Here is a 16,865-nt window from a genome sequence, read left to right as displayed (position 1 = left end):
CCTCACCAGGCTGTCCTTAGCCCGCCACTACAGGAATCCAAATGCAGCGCTTTTCCCGCCAAAACTTGCTTGCGTCACCGTGTCGCAAACGAGCGCGTCCTTGCCGTAAAGTAGGGCAGCGCACGTTCCCATGCCTGCCTCCTCTGAAGACTGGCTGCTGCTAACGCCCCGCGCCAGGAGGCGGTGCCTCCAGCGGACGTCTTCAGCCTGCCGGGCACGGGCTACTTTGTAATCCGTGAGGTTCCTGGTTGAAGAAATTTAGGAGCTGCCCGTCCCGTCAGTGGGAATTGGCCTCTGGGCCAAATGCGAAACGACATCCGGTGTGTGGAGCCCGACTGGGCGGAGGGGAAGCCTCCGTCCCAAAGCGGGCCATCCCTGCGGGCCGGGGGGTCCCCGCTTTGCTCCGGGAAAGGCTACGTCGCTATTCTAAGTAAAGCGACCGGCCCGCGACCTCCGCGCACCTGCACGGCGGAACTGCGGGCAGCGTCGTAAACACTGTGTCAGCTTGAGTGCCGGACCCATTCTCGAGCCGAGAAGCTTGCAACAGCTGTTGAGAGTGGAGCCTGTGAAGAATGAGTGAATTCTGACGTGGGAGCCAGAGGCATCTAATGTTTTTGGAGTTGGCGGTAATGTCAGGAGAACCAGTTTTGCCTTGTCTGTGAAAAGCCTCCAAAACAATACTTCAGCCAATCTTTTTGAAGGATGACCATCTGCCTAGTTTAGTTCTGCTAGCTTTCTAATTCTTAATGTATAAGAAATAGGTAAGTGGAAGCCAAAATAAAAATTTACAATACAAATATAAAAGCAAACTTGAATGGCAAACCAAACTCTGAGGAAAAGGACTTAACTAAACAGTCTGGAAAGTGAGAATTCAAGGTACCAACACGGTCATCTCCATTAAGTATGCCAGTCCTCAAAGCTGAGCCGCATACACCTAGCAAAACGAGCTACTGTCATACTAGTAATAGGTGTAAAATATATTGCACCAAATATGCACACGTCTGACTGAAAAGAAGCAAACTTAGGGGCAGAAATCAAGAATAAATCTCCAGCTGCTTTCCGTATGAAGCTTTGAAACATGGTATTACAGTTTCGGTTTCATGTAATACACAGCAACTGTTCTAGATGCATACTGTATGCTGCAAACAATATGAAGAGGTCAGATAAAGGCAGTCATAGTGCTGCAGCAGTTTAAGCCACTGCATGGGACACCCACGTCCCACTTATCAGAGTGCTTGGTTGGAGATCCAATCCACCTTCCTGCTAATGAGCCTGAGAGTCTTAGCCCAAGTACTTCAGCTCTTGCCACCCACGTGAGATCAGGAATTTGGGGAATGAACCAGTGAATGGAAGACATCTGCCACTATTAAAAAAGGAAAAGGAGGGGCCACGTTGTGTCAAAGGGGGTGAAGCTGCCACCTGGACACCAGCATCCCATATGGGCGCCGGTTCGAGTCCCAGCTGCTCCACTTCCAACTCAGCTCCCTGCTAACGTGCCTGAGAGAGCAGCTGAGGATGGCCCAAGTGCTTGGGCCCCTGCTCTGGTGTGGGAGTCCAAGAAGCTCCTGGCTTCAACCTGCTCCAGTTCTTGCTATTGCAACCATCTGGGGAGTTAACCAGTGGATGGAAGATGTCTTTCCTTTATAACTGCCTTTCAAACAAGTAAAATCTTTTAAAAAAGGAAAAGGAGCTGCACAGTTCTCATGTAGTCTGGATAGAATACATCATTTTAGCCTGAAAAAGGGTATGCAGATTTAGGCAGAATACCATTTAAAGGTAGAATATATGAGATAGCACTTCTGAGAATAGATCGTTCCCTTATGAAACCTTACAAAAATAATAGTAAGGGATAAATTTTTAAAAAACCATTAAGAATGGTTAATAAAATGTTGGAAAATGGAAGACCTTTAGATGAAAGGTACTAACTTAAGTGAAATAAAGATAAATCCCAAAGATAGCAATAGGAAAACAGAAAAGCAACTTATTTACATCTCAGAAATCCCAAAAGGTTCAAGTTGAATTGCTGAATCCAGGTAATGCTGAATGTAGAGGTGAAAGTGGGGTTAAAAACAGACAGAAAGACCATAAGAAACAAAGAAACCACTGTCCCTTTTATCCCCATTCCTCCATGCACCAAGGATCTAGTCAACATCAAAACTAGGATAATACTAGAAAAGGTAAATGCATGGCATATGAACTGAGTTCAGCATTTCCGTGTTAGGCATGGTTTTTGCTTGAGTACTTTAAAGCAATAGAATTGAGTTTATGCACTGAAGGTTGAGCCTTAGATTTTCCTTCCCTACTATACTAACAGAAAACTGACAGCTTGGCTTATATACTTAAGTAAGAGGATACACAAACCTTTTCAAAGGATGCTCACCTATGTAGGAGAAAAATAACCTAAAAATATCAGCGTCAGAGATTTCCCAATTTAACAGTCTAGCCCAATCACAATAGATTGCAACTGAGGGGCTGGCCGGCGCCCCGGCTCACTAGGCTAGTCCTCTGCCTGTGGCGCTGGCACTCCAGGTTCTAGTCCCGGTTGGGGTGCCGGATTCTGTCCCGTTTGCTCCTCTTCCAGTCCAGCTCTCTGCTGTGGCCAGGGAAGGCAGTGGAGGATGGCCCAAGTCCTTCTTCCAAGACCAGGAAGAAGCACCTGGCTCCTGGCTTCAGATCAGCGCAGCACGCCGGCCATAGAGGCCATTTGGGGAGTGAACCAACGGAAAACCTTTCTCTCTGTCTCTCTCTCTCTCACTGTCTAACTCTGCCTGTCAAAAAAAAGAAAGAAAGAAAGAAAAGAAACTGAGGGGCCAGTGCTGTGGCATAGCAGGTAAAGCCGCTGCCTGCAATGCTGGCATCCCTTATGGGCACCAGTTCAAGTCCCGGCTGCTCCACTTCTGATCCAGCTCTCTGCTATGGCCTGGGAAAGCAGAAGGTGGTCCAATTCCTTGGGTCCCTGAACCCACGTGGGAGACCCAGAAGTAGCTCCTGGCTCCTGGCTTTGGATCTGCCCAGCTCCAGCCAGTGTGGCCGATTGAGGAGTGAACCAGCGGATGGAAGATTCTCTCTCTCTCTGCCTCTCCTCCTCTCTGTGTAACTCAAATAAATAAATCTTAAAAAAAGAAAAGAAAGAAAAGAAACTGATATCAATAAGCTCTGCCCCTAGCAAACCTTTCAATGAGCTTTTTAGGATCCAAGTCAAAAAAGCAGACAACCAAGAATTTGAGAGTCTTTAATTGGAAAAATGTCAAAACAAAGGAATATTCAAACCCAAAAAAAAAGCTTTTGATCACTAAAAATATAGCAGAAAAAAACTATTTTAAGTAGAAAAATAAAGTTGAGGAAGTCTCCCAGAAGGAAGATGGAAAGCAACAAGAATACTAGGAGATTTAATTCAGAAAGTTCAACATCAAAATAAGTAATTTTTCAGAAAGAAAGAGGGTTGGAGGAATTCACATGGAATACAAGAATATTTACCAGAACTGAAGAACTTCACTTTCCATATTTAAAAATTCAAAGTACTCAGCAAAATGAATGACTCACTTAAAACACATCATTGGGATCAGCACAGCTCCGGCCGTTGCAGCCATCTGGAGAGACCTCTCTCTCTCTGTCTCTACCTCTCTCTGTAACTCTTTCAAATAAATAAAATAAATCTTAAAAAAAAAAAAACAACTTTAAAGATTCTAAGAGGTCTGCAATGAGTGGGAGGGAAAAGACATACCAAAAAACAGGACAGTATTCATTTCTCAAAATTTGGAATAAACAGCAGGCCAATGCCTTCACAATGATCCTAAAGTAAATTATTCCCAACCTGAAATATCCAGCCAACCTATGAATTGAGTGTGACAAGAAACATGCAATCTCAAGAAATTTATCTCCTTCAAACACTTTGTCAGGAAGGTATTTAGAGGTGATAAGAGGGCGCGTGGGGGATATTATGTTTGGCAGGCCAGCATCCCCTATTGGAGTAGTGGGTCAAGTCCTGACTGCTGCTTCATTTCTAATCCAGCTCTCCACTAATGTGCCTGGGAAAGCCACAGAGGATGGCCTAAGAGCTTGGGCCCCTGACACCCTCCTGGAAGACCCGTAAGGACTTCCTGCTTCCTGGCTTTAGTCTGGCCCAGCTCAGGCTGCTGGAGCTATTTGGGGAGTGAACAAGCAAACAGACAATCTATTCCTCTCTGTCTCTAACTGCCTCTGTCAATCTGCCTTTCAAATAAATAAATCTTAGAAAACAAAGGGAGAAAAGGAACACACACACACACACACCCCAGTCTGACAGTGAAAGGCTACATCAACCCAAGAGGTGTGCAGCAAACCCGGTGAGTTAACCAATACAAAGTGGAATATACCAAACAAAAGACATCTCTAAAAAACCTGGTGTGCCTAAATATATTAAAAGTAGGTTGGCAAAAATTATGGAGAACTAAGGTATAAGTTACAAGCACAAAAAAACAAGTGAAGAAACTCCCTGAAAAAATAACTTACACAGGGGAAGAAAAGCAGAAATAGTATATACATGGCTTACTTTGAATAGCCATAGGTAAAAACTAAATACTGATATAACCTAAATTAAAACTAACAGAACTAAATATTACTAGATAAAATTATAATAGAATTAAAACTATAATAAATATAGTTAGAACTATAATAGAAGATGGTAAAAATGTGTGTCCATGGGGTAAAAGGATGGTGAAAAAGAAATAAATCCTCAGTTTCAACACCAGAAAGTCAATATTTGGTGCATAAAATTGAAAAACCAAAACAGCAAAATAGAACAGATTTCTTAATGATGTGGAACCAAGAAATGTGTACATCATGGAGTTGAAAGTAGTAGCCTCTGGGAAGTAGAAAACCTGCTTATTTGAGATTCTTAACACTAAATGCATTATAACAATGGAAACAAAAAGTATATATATATAAAAAAAAAGATAGCTTCATGAAGCCTAGAAAGTAACACAAATAAATTCCTAAGAGCAACAACTGGTATTAATCAGATTGATAAAATTCAGAATAACCTTACAGTAGGGAGAAATTCTATATATAAATTTAGTACTGAATTAACATGTACTAAACCAGTTTTTATATAAAATCTAAATCTCACCCACAGTTTGAAGTTCAGGATATATAAATTAGCTTAGAAGGCTAGGTTCCCTGGGTTTACAAGTATAACCAAGCATATCATTTGGCAGCACCATTTTAATTTAATCTAAAGACCATATATAATTCCAATTTTTTTGACCATGTAAGAGTAGGCAGTTACTTTATATTTTTTTTAATGACTTAGAGTCTGTATACATCAGTGATATGTCTTGTGTTATAAACATGGCATCCTACTGTATTGAACATAAGGCTAGTTGTCATTACATTAAATATCCATGGAACACTGTGCTTTTGAATTTAAAGGTTTTGAAGTTTTTCTTACAATCAGGCCAACACTGTTCTTTTTCTAGGTATCTGTTAAAAGTAATTCTCCTTCTGTTTTGTAGCTTATCTGTCAAGGGCTTCAAAACCAAGTAATTGAGATTTTTTTTTTTTAATAATAGTACAGAACAATAAATAGGTTGAGCTCACCTTGAATAACCACAGGAGTTTTAGTGAGTCTAAAGAAAATGAGCAAAGAGCAACTTACTGTGTCATGGCTAGTGAGAGCACGAAAAGCTAAATTTCAAGTAGTTGTATATTTTAAAGCTGATTCAAAAATACGAACTGATCATTAAGCCCTCTACATAATGTTGGAGAGGTTTCTTCTTTTCCACTGATGACAATAATTTCTTTGTCATCAGTCTTCAAAACCACAGTTAGTCACCCTTGATTTATTCCTGCTTCAAAAAACAAACTGGAAACCCTGGCTTATTCCATGGAACACGTGGTAAGATCAGGTCTGGCTAATTGCTTTCTGTCCATTATAAGGTCAAAGAGCCTCTAAGGACAGGAGAAACTACAAATAAGATGTAATAGCAACAAAGCTGTCTTTCTTGCCCAGAAATGGCATTTTTGTGGTCCCACATTTATTCATTTGATAAAAATCCACAAACTATGTGCAACGCATTGTATTAGGTGCTGCAATGCAGAAACAAGAACAAAATTGTTTATATATGTAGGATCTGAGCGAGTCCTTGACGGTTTTCCTGATCTGAGAAAGAATGCCACTACTTGCCTCATTTAGGAAGCCAAGAACATGGATGAGCTATCCTTCTATCTGCCCAGCATAAGCTTTCACCTTCCTCAAACCAGTTATAATTCAAAACAAATAAGGCACATTTAAAAAAAATTCCCCCCTTTAATTGATCAAAGTAAAGCCATGACATTTCATTTGGTAACCTGCTCAGAATTATAAAAATTATTTAATTTGGCCCAGCCCATACTGCCCAGGGCAAAACGTTCAGACAATTCTAATCCCATCCGGCTCTGTTCTTATAAACTGCATATTTTAAAAAAATCTTCAACGTCCTAAACATGACGCTCTCAGTGCGAAGAATATTTGAGCTGGATGTGACATTTATGTCCTTGACAAGCCTCGATTATCCAGGTCCTTTACCTGCAACATAAAGATGCCAGTTTAATATTTATAATTAGGTTAACTTTGGAAAGCTTTTCTACTGAAATGGGTTAACCCAGAGAGGAAGTATCTTGGTTTCTGCTCCCTGGCTTAGTGTTGTGGATAAATGAGCACAGATTAAAAACTAGCTCTACTCTGATTAGAGTACTAGAGTACTCCTTTGAGGGGCAGTGTAAATTTTCTACCCTCCATATAGATCAAGGGTTCTCGACATTTTCTTACGTAAGAGAACATTCTCCTAATGGACTTCATGTGACTATGCCATAAATTCTGAAGAAAATGTGGTTTAAAAATACAAATGGGAAGGCATCTGGCACAGAAGTTAAGACGCTGATTGGGATACCTGCATTCCACATCAGAATGCCTCGCTTGAGTCCCAGCTCCACTCCGGATTGCAGCTTCCTGCTAATATGCACCCTGAGACAGCAGCTAATGGCGTAAGTACTTGGGTCCCTACCACTCCTGTAGAACTGAATTGAGTTCCAGGCTCTGAGCTTCAGCCCAGCCAAAACCCAGCTATTGCAGGCATTTGAAAAATGAAACAGTAGATGAGATATCAGTATTTCTCTGTTCTTTAAAATAAATAAGTTAAAATAATCGAATTAAACACACACACACAAATGGGTGGGCATTTGTCCTAGCAGTTAAGACGTCAGTTAATATACCCACATCCCCCACCAAGATTACCTGGGTTCTCTAACTCTGGATTCCAGGTTCCTGCTAACGCAGACCCTGAGAGGCATCAATGATGGCTCAAGTAATTGAGTTCCTGCCACCCACATGGAAGACCCAGATTGCCCAGTCCTACCTGATACGGGAGTATACCAGCAGATGAGAGCTTTCTGTCTCTCAAATAAATTTAAAAAAAAAAGCACAAGCACTTTCTCCCCACCCACCCCTTAAATCTGGCAGTGATTCAAACATGATGACTCCAGCCCCAACTGGAAAAACATCACTGCAACAACTGCCAAAATGACAGTCAACTGGGATGTCTACTAAGAACAATCTGAATTAAACAGGGAAATCCTTAGATGCAAGCCTTCTCAGACACAGGCATCACAAGAATGTCACTTTGAGAAACACATGACCCATTTTCAAAGCACCAAAACCAATCTGCAAACGTGAGAGCTGCTTTCTGAGATAATACAGCATCTGCTCACCTTGTATATCCTGACCAGCCAGTGTTCTGTGGTATATGCCTCCTCCAGCACATCAAGCTCAAAGTCTTTATTCCCAATCTCAGCATTTCGGACACGGTCAAAGCCTGGTGGACGCTCTAAAAAGGGACGAAAAAAGAACACACTTCTTTCTACAGTACTAATTTCCTTAAAAAGATTTGGCACATCATCTATTAACTGGATTGTTATTCTCAGTCTGCAGTTTTTGGTTAGAGGGTAGGATCTACAAACAGCCCATTAAGTTACAAGGATAAATCAAGTGTTATCCTATTCAAATCCTGTCCAAGATGATGCATATCAGAATCCTTGACATTATCTCTTTTCTAAGAGACAGGGGACTAACTTGCAAGCCCCTTACATTCCTGAGGACTGTCATACATATGCCTCCATAACATTCTGGTAACCAAAGGGTCACAGAAGAACCTAATGGAAGCCAAAAGCCTGAATCCACTTCGGAAATTCTCCCAAGTGCAGAACCAAGATAATGGAAGTTGGAAGGAAAGACTTAAGCTGTTCAAATTACTGCCTATGTATTGATCTGAAGAAATGAAAAGCCCTTTGTGTCTCTGTCCATTCTTTTCTTCACTGCAATACCCCTTACTGAAACATAATAAAAATTATGGTATAGGACCTGGGGGAGGCCTTTGAAGATGCCATTTGCAATACCGGCATCCCATATCAGAGTGCCTGAGTTTGAATCCTGGCTCTGATCCCAATTCCAGCCTCCTGTTAATGAGCACCCTAGGAAGCATCAGGTAGTGGCTCAAGTGGATGGGTCCCTGCTACACATATGGGAGATTAGGACTGAGCTAGCTTCCTGGCTGTGGTCTAGCACATTTGGAGAGTGAATCATCATATAGGAAATCAATCTATCTTTATCTCTCTGTCTCCCAAATAAACTTTTAAACATTTTTTAAGAAATGCAGAATCTAGAGCCAGACTCCCCAAGTTTAAATCCTGACTCTACCACTAGTCATGTGACATTAGGCAGTTAAGTAACTTATTTGTACCTCAATTTTGTCATATAAAGTGACAATAGTATTAATATCTATCTTTAGGTTGTTGTGAGATTTAGAAGAGTTAATAGATGTGAAGCACAAAAGGTAATACCTGGCATACAGAAAACTTACACAGTAGAAGCTACCATTATTCGTGTTATTAAGTATCACTCACTAGCTTCTGTGTAGACCTGTCCAAAGCGGTAGTAACACATCTTGTACATGAGACAGTTGAGCAGCACTGGAGAACCCTCACGGTCCACACGGAATTCCCCAGTTGGAGTATAATAGTCATTCTCCTTGATATGTTTGCCTGTGTCTGTGCTGCCTCCAATCCGAACCATCCAAAGAAATTTGTTGATATCTAGGAGAAAAAACAAACAAAAAAGCTACATCACAAAGGCTGCTATAGTAAAATAACCTATAAAAAGGTAAATTTCTAAGACAAGACCTGATTTTTCTAATGGTGAATGATACCATTTAACTCAAATTTATAAAAACAGAAAAGATGATATATGGGCAAAACGTTTCCTCAAAATATATAACTTCTTAGAAATTATTAAAATCCAAATCCATGGTATTGGTCCAAACTTAAACTACAACTGAAATTAGACCTAGGGGCTGAGATTATGACAAACTGAGCTAAGCCACCTACAAAGCCAGCATCCTATATGGGCACCGAGTCCAGTTCCCTGCTTATGTGCCTGGGAAAGCAGCAGAAGATGGCCCAATCTAGAACTCCAGGATAGAATTTCTAGCTCCTAGCTTTGGTCAGGCCCATTCCTGGCCGTTACAGCCTTTTGGGGAGTGAACCAGCAGATGTAAGATCTCTCTGTCTCTCCCTCTCTCTCTAACTCTGTTGTTCAAATAAATAAAAAAAAATCTTAAAAAAAAAAAAAAAAAAGAAAGAAAGCAATTAGTCCTAAGTATACCCAGCCCCAGCCACTGCGGTCATTTGGGGTGTGAACCAGTGGATGTAAGATCTCTCTGTCTCTCTGTCTCTGTCTCTGTCTGTCTCTCCTCTTCTCTCTGTAACTCTTAATAAATAAAATAAATCTCTAAAAAAAGAGTCCTAAATATTAGCTGGGGCTAAGCTATTGAATGTTGTAGTCACCAGTCACAGGTAGCTCCTGAGCACCTGAAATGTGGCTAGTCCAAATCAGGATGTGCTATAATAAAATATCGGGGGCCAGTGCTGTGCCTGCTCCAGTTGCCTGCTTTCGTGCATGCTGAGTCAGAATTCACACTGACCTTGCTGTTGGATTGCAGTGCTGTTTTTTTCCCATAATGCATTCTAGGAACAAGGCCAAAGGTAGAGAGAGAGTACAAGCAAGGAAAATGTTTAACCTACCCCAGAAAACAAGTAACTGAAGCACTTGTGAAACGTCCTACAACAGGACCCTTGAAAGAAAATACTGTAACGGTGACAAGGACGATGACTTTATCCCCAGCCACACCCACAGAGGGTCCAACACTGACCAGGCTCCCTAAGAGGTACTGGGATCCCCATAGCCCCACGGAAGAGAAAGGACCACCCCATCATCCTCAGGGCCGCTCAGACTCGAACTGGGACCACTTGTAAAAATCCTTCAACTCTAAACTTCTTCACGCAAATGTGACCAATTGTCAGGGATTTTAAACAGATCATTAAAGCAGCAGAGGCTCCATGGGCCCCTACAGGGCCTGCTTGGCCAACAGAGGTGTTTAAGTCTGAGAAACCTATTTGATGGAATTATTCTACAACTCAGATAGTTCCCTAATTCAGACAACTCCCTCTTGACCTGAGGTTTTAGTATCAATAAGGTAGATCATCATTACAGGGAAATGCTATCAAACAAATCAGCACTTAGAAACTCTGAAAAGCTTTCTAAAAACACAGGCCCTGAACCAGTCAGAAAGCTCACATGACCTGCACCACTCTCCCCTTGGGCATGCTACCAGCCTGGGACAGACAGGCAGCCCTCCATTTCCCTGGGAGGAAAGGACACTGACAGATGCTGGTATATGGTGGGGACAGGTGTCTTGATTCACAAGTTCCATTTCCAACTGTGCCACCACCGGATCTTGCTGTTTTACCAAGAAGGGTTGACCACTGGGTGGCAGGTTACTGGGGATCAGGGTATTCAGAGGATCCTGAAGCACCACCACCCGCTGCAGAGATCACTTATTGATTGTGGAAGGAAAACACACTCCTTTCAAGGGAGGGGTCGCCCTCTAAAAGCGAGGACTGGCCCTTGTCATCACTGACTGTGGGACAGCCTGATGTTGTGCACCTTCCAATGGGATGCAACCCAAAACTCAGGGTGCTGCTTATGCACTATTCTTGCTGCAAAAAAGGCTGTCTGAATCTAATTGCTCCCGCAGACCAAACACAGGAAACAGCTCAAATACCACAAGGAAACATCCAGAGAACCCCAGGGCACAGGACACACGCAGCATCAGCCAGGACTCTTCAAGTGACTTAAACACACAACCAAACACAGCATGTGCACCTTAACTGGATCACAGTGTTGGAAAACTCAGCCACAGAAGACTTAAGCCCTTTGGGGAAATGTGGCTATGGACTGGACGTTAGGTGATGTTAGAGATTTATGATTAACTTTCCTGGGTGACTATGTCAGAGAAAGTCCTTATTCTTAGGATACTTAGCTAATAGGAAACGCAACAGAACTCTTAACTGACATTAAGATCCCCAATCTGGGTACACTGGTTTGTGATTTGACTTTGGGCTACAGGAAAAAAACTATCACTTCTTGGAAAAAAAAAAAAAAAGGTGGCTGAAGTTTTCACAGAAAAATGCCAAGGAACTCTTCACCACAGACAGTCCTTCTCTTTCACAACAATGTTCTGACTTATTCCTCTCATCAAACAAGGGCAATTTTGCCTGAGTTTTGATGGGCAATGATTAGGCATCCACCATATAATTCTAACTTGACTCCTTTTCACTTCTTTTTGTTTCCTAATCTAAAAAAACTCTTTAAATGGCACCCTCCCATCTTTCTTCAGTTAAAAATGGAAAACACGGCCCAGTGCTGTGGCACACTACGTTAAGCTGCAGCCTGCAATGCCAACATCATATATGGGCGCCAGGTCGAGTCCCAGCTGCTCTACTTCTGCTCCAGCTCCCTGCTAACATGCCTGGGAAAGCAGTGGAAAATGGCCAAAAGTGTTTGGGACCCTGCACCCACATGGGAGATCCAGAAGAAGCTCCTGGCTCCTGGCCTCAGTTCTGGCTATTGAAGACATTTGAGGAGTAAACCAGCAGATCTTTCTCTCTCTCTCTCTGCCTTTAAAATAAATCTCTCAAAAAAAAAAAAAAAAAAGGGAAAGAAAAGTAAACACACTGCCTTGACATGGTTAAATCCCCAGGAGCCTCAGTTCTTCAGGAATGGATTAAACAGCTGGTATTATCACTTACAACAGTGTCTTGACCTTGATAGAGTTCATGATGAGAAATAAAGATTATATTTTTTACTCTTTTAATTCCCTGTTTCCATGAACTTTTTCAAGTTCCCCATGTATGTTTTATATATATGTATATGTATATACATATATATATACATATATATACACACACACAGATATATATGTGTGTGTATATAAAATGTTTATAAGCTGGCAGATAATTATAAGGTTTAAAGCCAGTACAGATAAGCTAATTAAGTTCATTTTCACAAGCCTCATGTTCTTTGTGTTACTGATTGTAGAATTATTCCTATGTCTTTAGATAATTATAGCATATCTACATCAGAATTATTTACATATACTTGTTGAGAAAAAAAAAAAAAACAAACCTCAAACCTCATTAAAAATACTTAGGAGCTTCCCAGATCAGAAAAATATCCTAAAGATATTAGTAAAAGAACAGAAAATTAGCATCTACTTATTTACTTGGAATTTATGCCCTGCAGCTAGAATAAAGTCAAGTACATTACCATCAGAGGAATACCCAGTGAGGCCTCCAAAAATGACCAACACATAGCTGACATCAAGCTCCCTCATGATTTCATAGGCTTTTTCTTCTGTGGATGCCATTGCCTATGAAAATAAATGTACAATTCTCAGAGAAAATCTCAAGTCAGATAATCCCCTCATGGAGGAATATTTCCCAATAGACATGGCAGACCAAACAGTCAAAGGATCCCTTCATCTTACCTGCCCTACTCGAGAAATATGGGTATTATTCCATGTGTTGTTGTCCACTAAAATTGTCCGATTTGCCATAGCTGTAATCTGGTAGCCGTAATCCCACCATGACATGACCTTTGCATCCTGAAAGAATGGGAAATGGAAATAACTGACTTCTCACTGCCTCTAAAAACCAGAAGCAAGAGGAGTACAATGGCACCTTTGATCTGATAGTTTTAACCAATTTCTAAATAAAGTGATTCATGCTTAAATGAAAAATAAATCTGAGGATTTGTTCTACCATTTACATACAATCATGAAATCTTAGCACAAATTATATACAATCTAACATTGCAATATTTTTACATCAGATCACTTTATATAAACAAGTACAATGGAATGGAAAGTGTGAAAGATTATGCAAAATAGAAAAAAAAAAAGCCTAGTACTATTAGAGAACTAAATAATCTATTGACAATATCACAAAAATACCAGCCATGGGAAACAATGGGCAAGGACTAACAGATTCTTAGTTTTAATTTCTAACAAATCAGACTCAGAAATGCTATTCCCAATAGCTACTGTAAAGGAAATCATTTCAGATCCTCGAAAGGTATAAATTAAAATGTTAGAGGTAGCCAATGTCTAGACAATTATCAGTCAGGATCACTATAGAAGACATCCCTGAACTGAATGGAGACTGACCTTTAAGACTTACTCAATACTAGGATTCTAAAATTCCAATTTCTCCAAGCTTCTCACCTATTTGAAAGTTATATGATTCTCTAAATATCAAACGTCTTCCCTTCCCCACAGTCCCACTGCTCCAATTTTACCTCTGGAGTATTGTGACGAAGCCAATAATACGCTTCTCGGAAGTCATCAAAAATGATCCTACTGCCATCCCCACCCCGGGCAGACAGCACAATGGAGGGAGAAGAGTAGGCCTCACTGGTCACCCAGGTTGAATGAAAGGTGTAGGTAATGAGAAAGAAGGCCATGACCAATATCATCCCACTTGCCACCTAAATGAGAAAGAATTATGTGGTAAACCATACTACATTTGCGCAACATATGACAGCTGCTTACACACAGTCAATGTAGATATGATGGATCAAAGTAAGTCAGGGGCTACATGCATCAATTCTGACAACTTATGATAGTGCTCTATGTTACTCCCCAAGTCAAACACAGACACATACACACACACACACACACACACACAAACAGCTTCCCAAAATTCTCCTTAGCATTACTTAATTCTCACTTCATTCTTAATAGGGTATGTAGAATCCTGTTGCTTCTTGCTCTTCTTGTCTGGACGACTTATGTCCAGATTCTTCATATATGTGGATAGCACCTGGGAAACTCCAATGCCAGAAAGAATGCACATAACAGGCGCCAACACCAACATCAGACGCACCTAAAAAACACAAGAGGTATGATCAGTCTAATCTGTGTTTTATAGATAACAACCTACTATTATATCATGATATCAATTTAGGGATTTTTATTAAACATGATTTTTCAATGAAAATGGAAAACACTTGATAGAGCTACAGAAGTTATGTATTTCTTAAACTTTGTTTCAGTTATATACAGCTGTATATGTGTGTTTGTCCTGAGTAACGACAGGACATAAATTATATTTACTAACTGTGGCTTGAAATCAAAAAGAGTAGAAAAAAATATTGTTTTATTATAATACATACACTTCCTCCTAGCACTAGAGGCCAGCATTGCAGTGCAGTGGGTAAAAGGACCACCTGCAATGCCAGCATCCCATATGGGTGCCAGTTAGTGTCCCAGCTGTTCCAGTTCCAACTCAGCTTCCTACTAATGGCCTGGGAAAAGCAGTGAAATATGGTTCAAGTGTTTGGGTGTCTAACACCATGTGGGAGACCCAAAATAATTTCCTGGCTCCTGGCTTCAGTCTGACCCAGTCCTGGCCACTGTGACCATGTAGGGAGTGAATCAGCGGATAGAAGACCTTTCTGCCTCTCCCTCTCTCTAAATCTGACTTTCAAATAAATAAATATTAAAAAAAATCTTGCATTGGATATTATTCCCAGCCTTCATGAAAAAAATATTATCTTCCTTTTTGAGACACCCAGGGTCACATTCTCCAATGAAGTGCAAGAGTAGCTTTCTAACACAAAGCCATGAATCCAAGAAAGTTGAATGCCAATCCCACAACCAGAATGTGTGTCTTACACGTTCCTGGAAAGGATCAACAACAGGCAGCTCTATAATTCAGCCCTTCCAGTGCTCAGAGGGAAGCACTGGCACAATCATCAGTACTTTCTGAATCCTATCAGGCAGAAAAAATTAGGGGTTGAAAGGTTTGCTAGGACTGAGAGCATTCCTCACCATCACAGCTGAAAAGTACATGCTGGTCACACCATACATGATGATAAAAATCCGGGCATCAGACAGGTTGCTAAAGCAGTAATAGAGGCCAACTACAAAAGAGGGAAGAAAAGTAAGCAGCTGAGCCCTGTCCATAGGAACCTACAAGGGAAAGTAGCTTCATTATACGGATAATTCCACACATTTAACTCGGCAATTCCAGTTCCAACAATGTAGCCTAAAAAAAAAAATCATAGAAATTTTCAAAGAATGTTTACTACAGCACCCTTTAAAATAGAAAAAGATGGGGCCAGCATTGTGGCGCAGAGGGTTAAGCTGCCTCTTGCAATACCGGCATCCCATTTGGGTACTGGTTCAAGTCCCAGCTGTTCCACTTCCCAACTAGCTCTTTGCTAAGGTGTCTGAGAAGGCAGTGGAGGATGGTCCAAGTGCTTGGGCCCTGCACCCATGTGGGAAACCTGGAAGAAGCTCCTGGCTCCTGGCTTTGGCCTAGCCCAGTTCCGGCCATTGTAGCCATTTGGGGAGTGAACCAGTGGATGGAAGACCTCTCTCTGTCTCTCCCTCTCTCTCTCTCTGTAACTTTGCCTTTCAAATAAAAATAAAATAAATCTTAAAAAAAAAAAAAAAAAATCTGGGCCAGCACCGTAGTTAAGCAGGTTAAGCCACTGTCCACAGTGCTGATATCGCATATGGGTGCCAGTTCAAGTCCCAGCTGCTCCACTTTCAATCCCACTCCCTGTTAATGTGTCTGGAAAAGCAGCTGAGGAGAGCCCAAGTGCTTGGGACCCTGCATCCACATGGGGAACTTGGATGCAGTTATTGGATTCTGCCTTTGTCCTGGACTGGCCCTGGGCATTGCGGCCATTTGCAGAGTGAACCAGTGGACAGAGATCTCTCTTTGTCTCTCCCTCTCTCTCTGTAATTCTGACTTTCAAATAACTAAATCTTTAACAAGTAAATAATAGAAAAAGGTTAGAAACAACTTAAATGTCTAACAGTAAGGAGTTGATTATAGTATATTTATAAAATGGAATCTATTTTGATTCCAACTCCTATTAATGAGCATATTGGGAGGCAGCAGGTAACAACAGCTCAAGAGACTCAGATTGAGATCTACGCTCTTGGTTTCGGGCTAACCCACCCGGAGTCGTTGTTGTCACTTGGGGAATGAATTAGTGGATAGATCTTTCTTTGCCTTTCAAATAAAATGAAAATAAATAAACATTAACTAATTTTTAAACTTGTTTTTAAAAAGATTTACTTTTTTATTTGAAAGTCAGAGTTACACAGAGAAAGAAGGAGAGGCAGAGAGAGAGAGGTCTTCCATCTGCTGGTTCACTCCCCAATTGGCTCCAATGGCTGGAACTGAGCCAATCGGAAGCCAGGAGCCAGGAGCTTCTTCCGTGTCTCTGACACAGGTACAGGGGCTCAAGAACTTGGTCCATCTTCTACTGCTTTCCCAGGCCATAGCAGAGTTGGATCAGAAATGAGGCAGCCAGGACTTGAACCAGCACCCACATGGGATGCCAGCACTGCAGGCAGCAGCTTTACCCATTACACCACAGTGCCAGCCCTTCAACTATTTTTAATAGATCACTTTTTTAAAAATAGAATTTATCAGGGCAG

General features: G+C 41.2%; 2 protein-coding genes across 4 annotated transcripts in view; both read right to left on the bottom strand.

The window, feature by feature from the left end:
* CHEK1 (checkpoint kinase 1) overlaps positions 1-2,624 on the bottom strand; it is a 34,110-nt gene extending 31,486 nt beyond the window's left edge. The window contains exon 1 of the mRNA XM_008259670.4: positions 7-2,624. The gene's annotated coding sequence lies outside the window, so the exon portion shown is untranslated. The remainder of the gene's footprint in view (positions 1-6) is intronic.
* Positions 2,625-6,266: 3,642 nt separating this feature from the next.
* STT3A (STT3 oligosaccharyltransferase complex catalytic subunit A) overlaps positions 6,267-16,865 on the bottom strand; it is a 31,689-nt gene continuing 21,090 nt past the window's right edge. For all 3 annotated transcript variants that reach the window (XM_002708666.5, XM_008259704.4, XM_051848207.2), the window contains 8 exons: positions 15,240-15,331; positions 14,137-14,292; positions 13,706-13,894; positions 12,897-13,013; positions 12,677-12,779; positions 8,917-9,105; positions 7,726-7,841; positions 6,267-6,544 (listed from right to left, as the gene is read on the bottom strand). In XM_002708666.5, the coding sequence (XP_002708712.1) occupies positions 6,506-6,544; positions 7,726-7,841; positions 8,917-9,105; positions 12,677-12,779; positions 12,897-13,013; positions 13,706-13,894; positions 14,137-14,292; positions 15,240-15,331 (1,001 nt within the window). In that variant the 3' untranslated portion in view covers positions 6,267-6,505. The remainder of the gene's footprint in view (positions 6,545-7,725; positions 7,842-8,916; positions 9,106-12,676; positions 12,780-12,896; positions 13,014-13,705; positions 13,895-14,136; positions 14,293-15,239; positions 15,332-16,865) is intronic.

The sequence above is a fragment of the Oryctolagus cuniculus genome, chromosome 1 (assembly GCF_964237555.1).
Source record: "Oryctolagus cuniculus chromosome 1, mOryCun1.1, whole genome shotgun sequence".
Lineage (NCBI taxonomy): Eukaryota > Metazoa > Chordata > Mammalia > Lagomorpha > Leporidae > Oryctolagus > Oryctolagus cuniculus.
The sequence above is the reverse complement of the archived record's forward strand: the minus strand, read 5'-3'. Positions and strand labels throughout refer to the sequence as shown.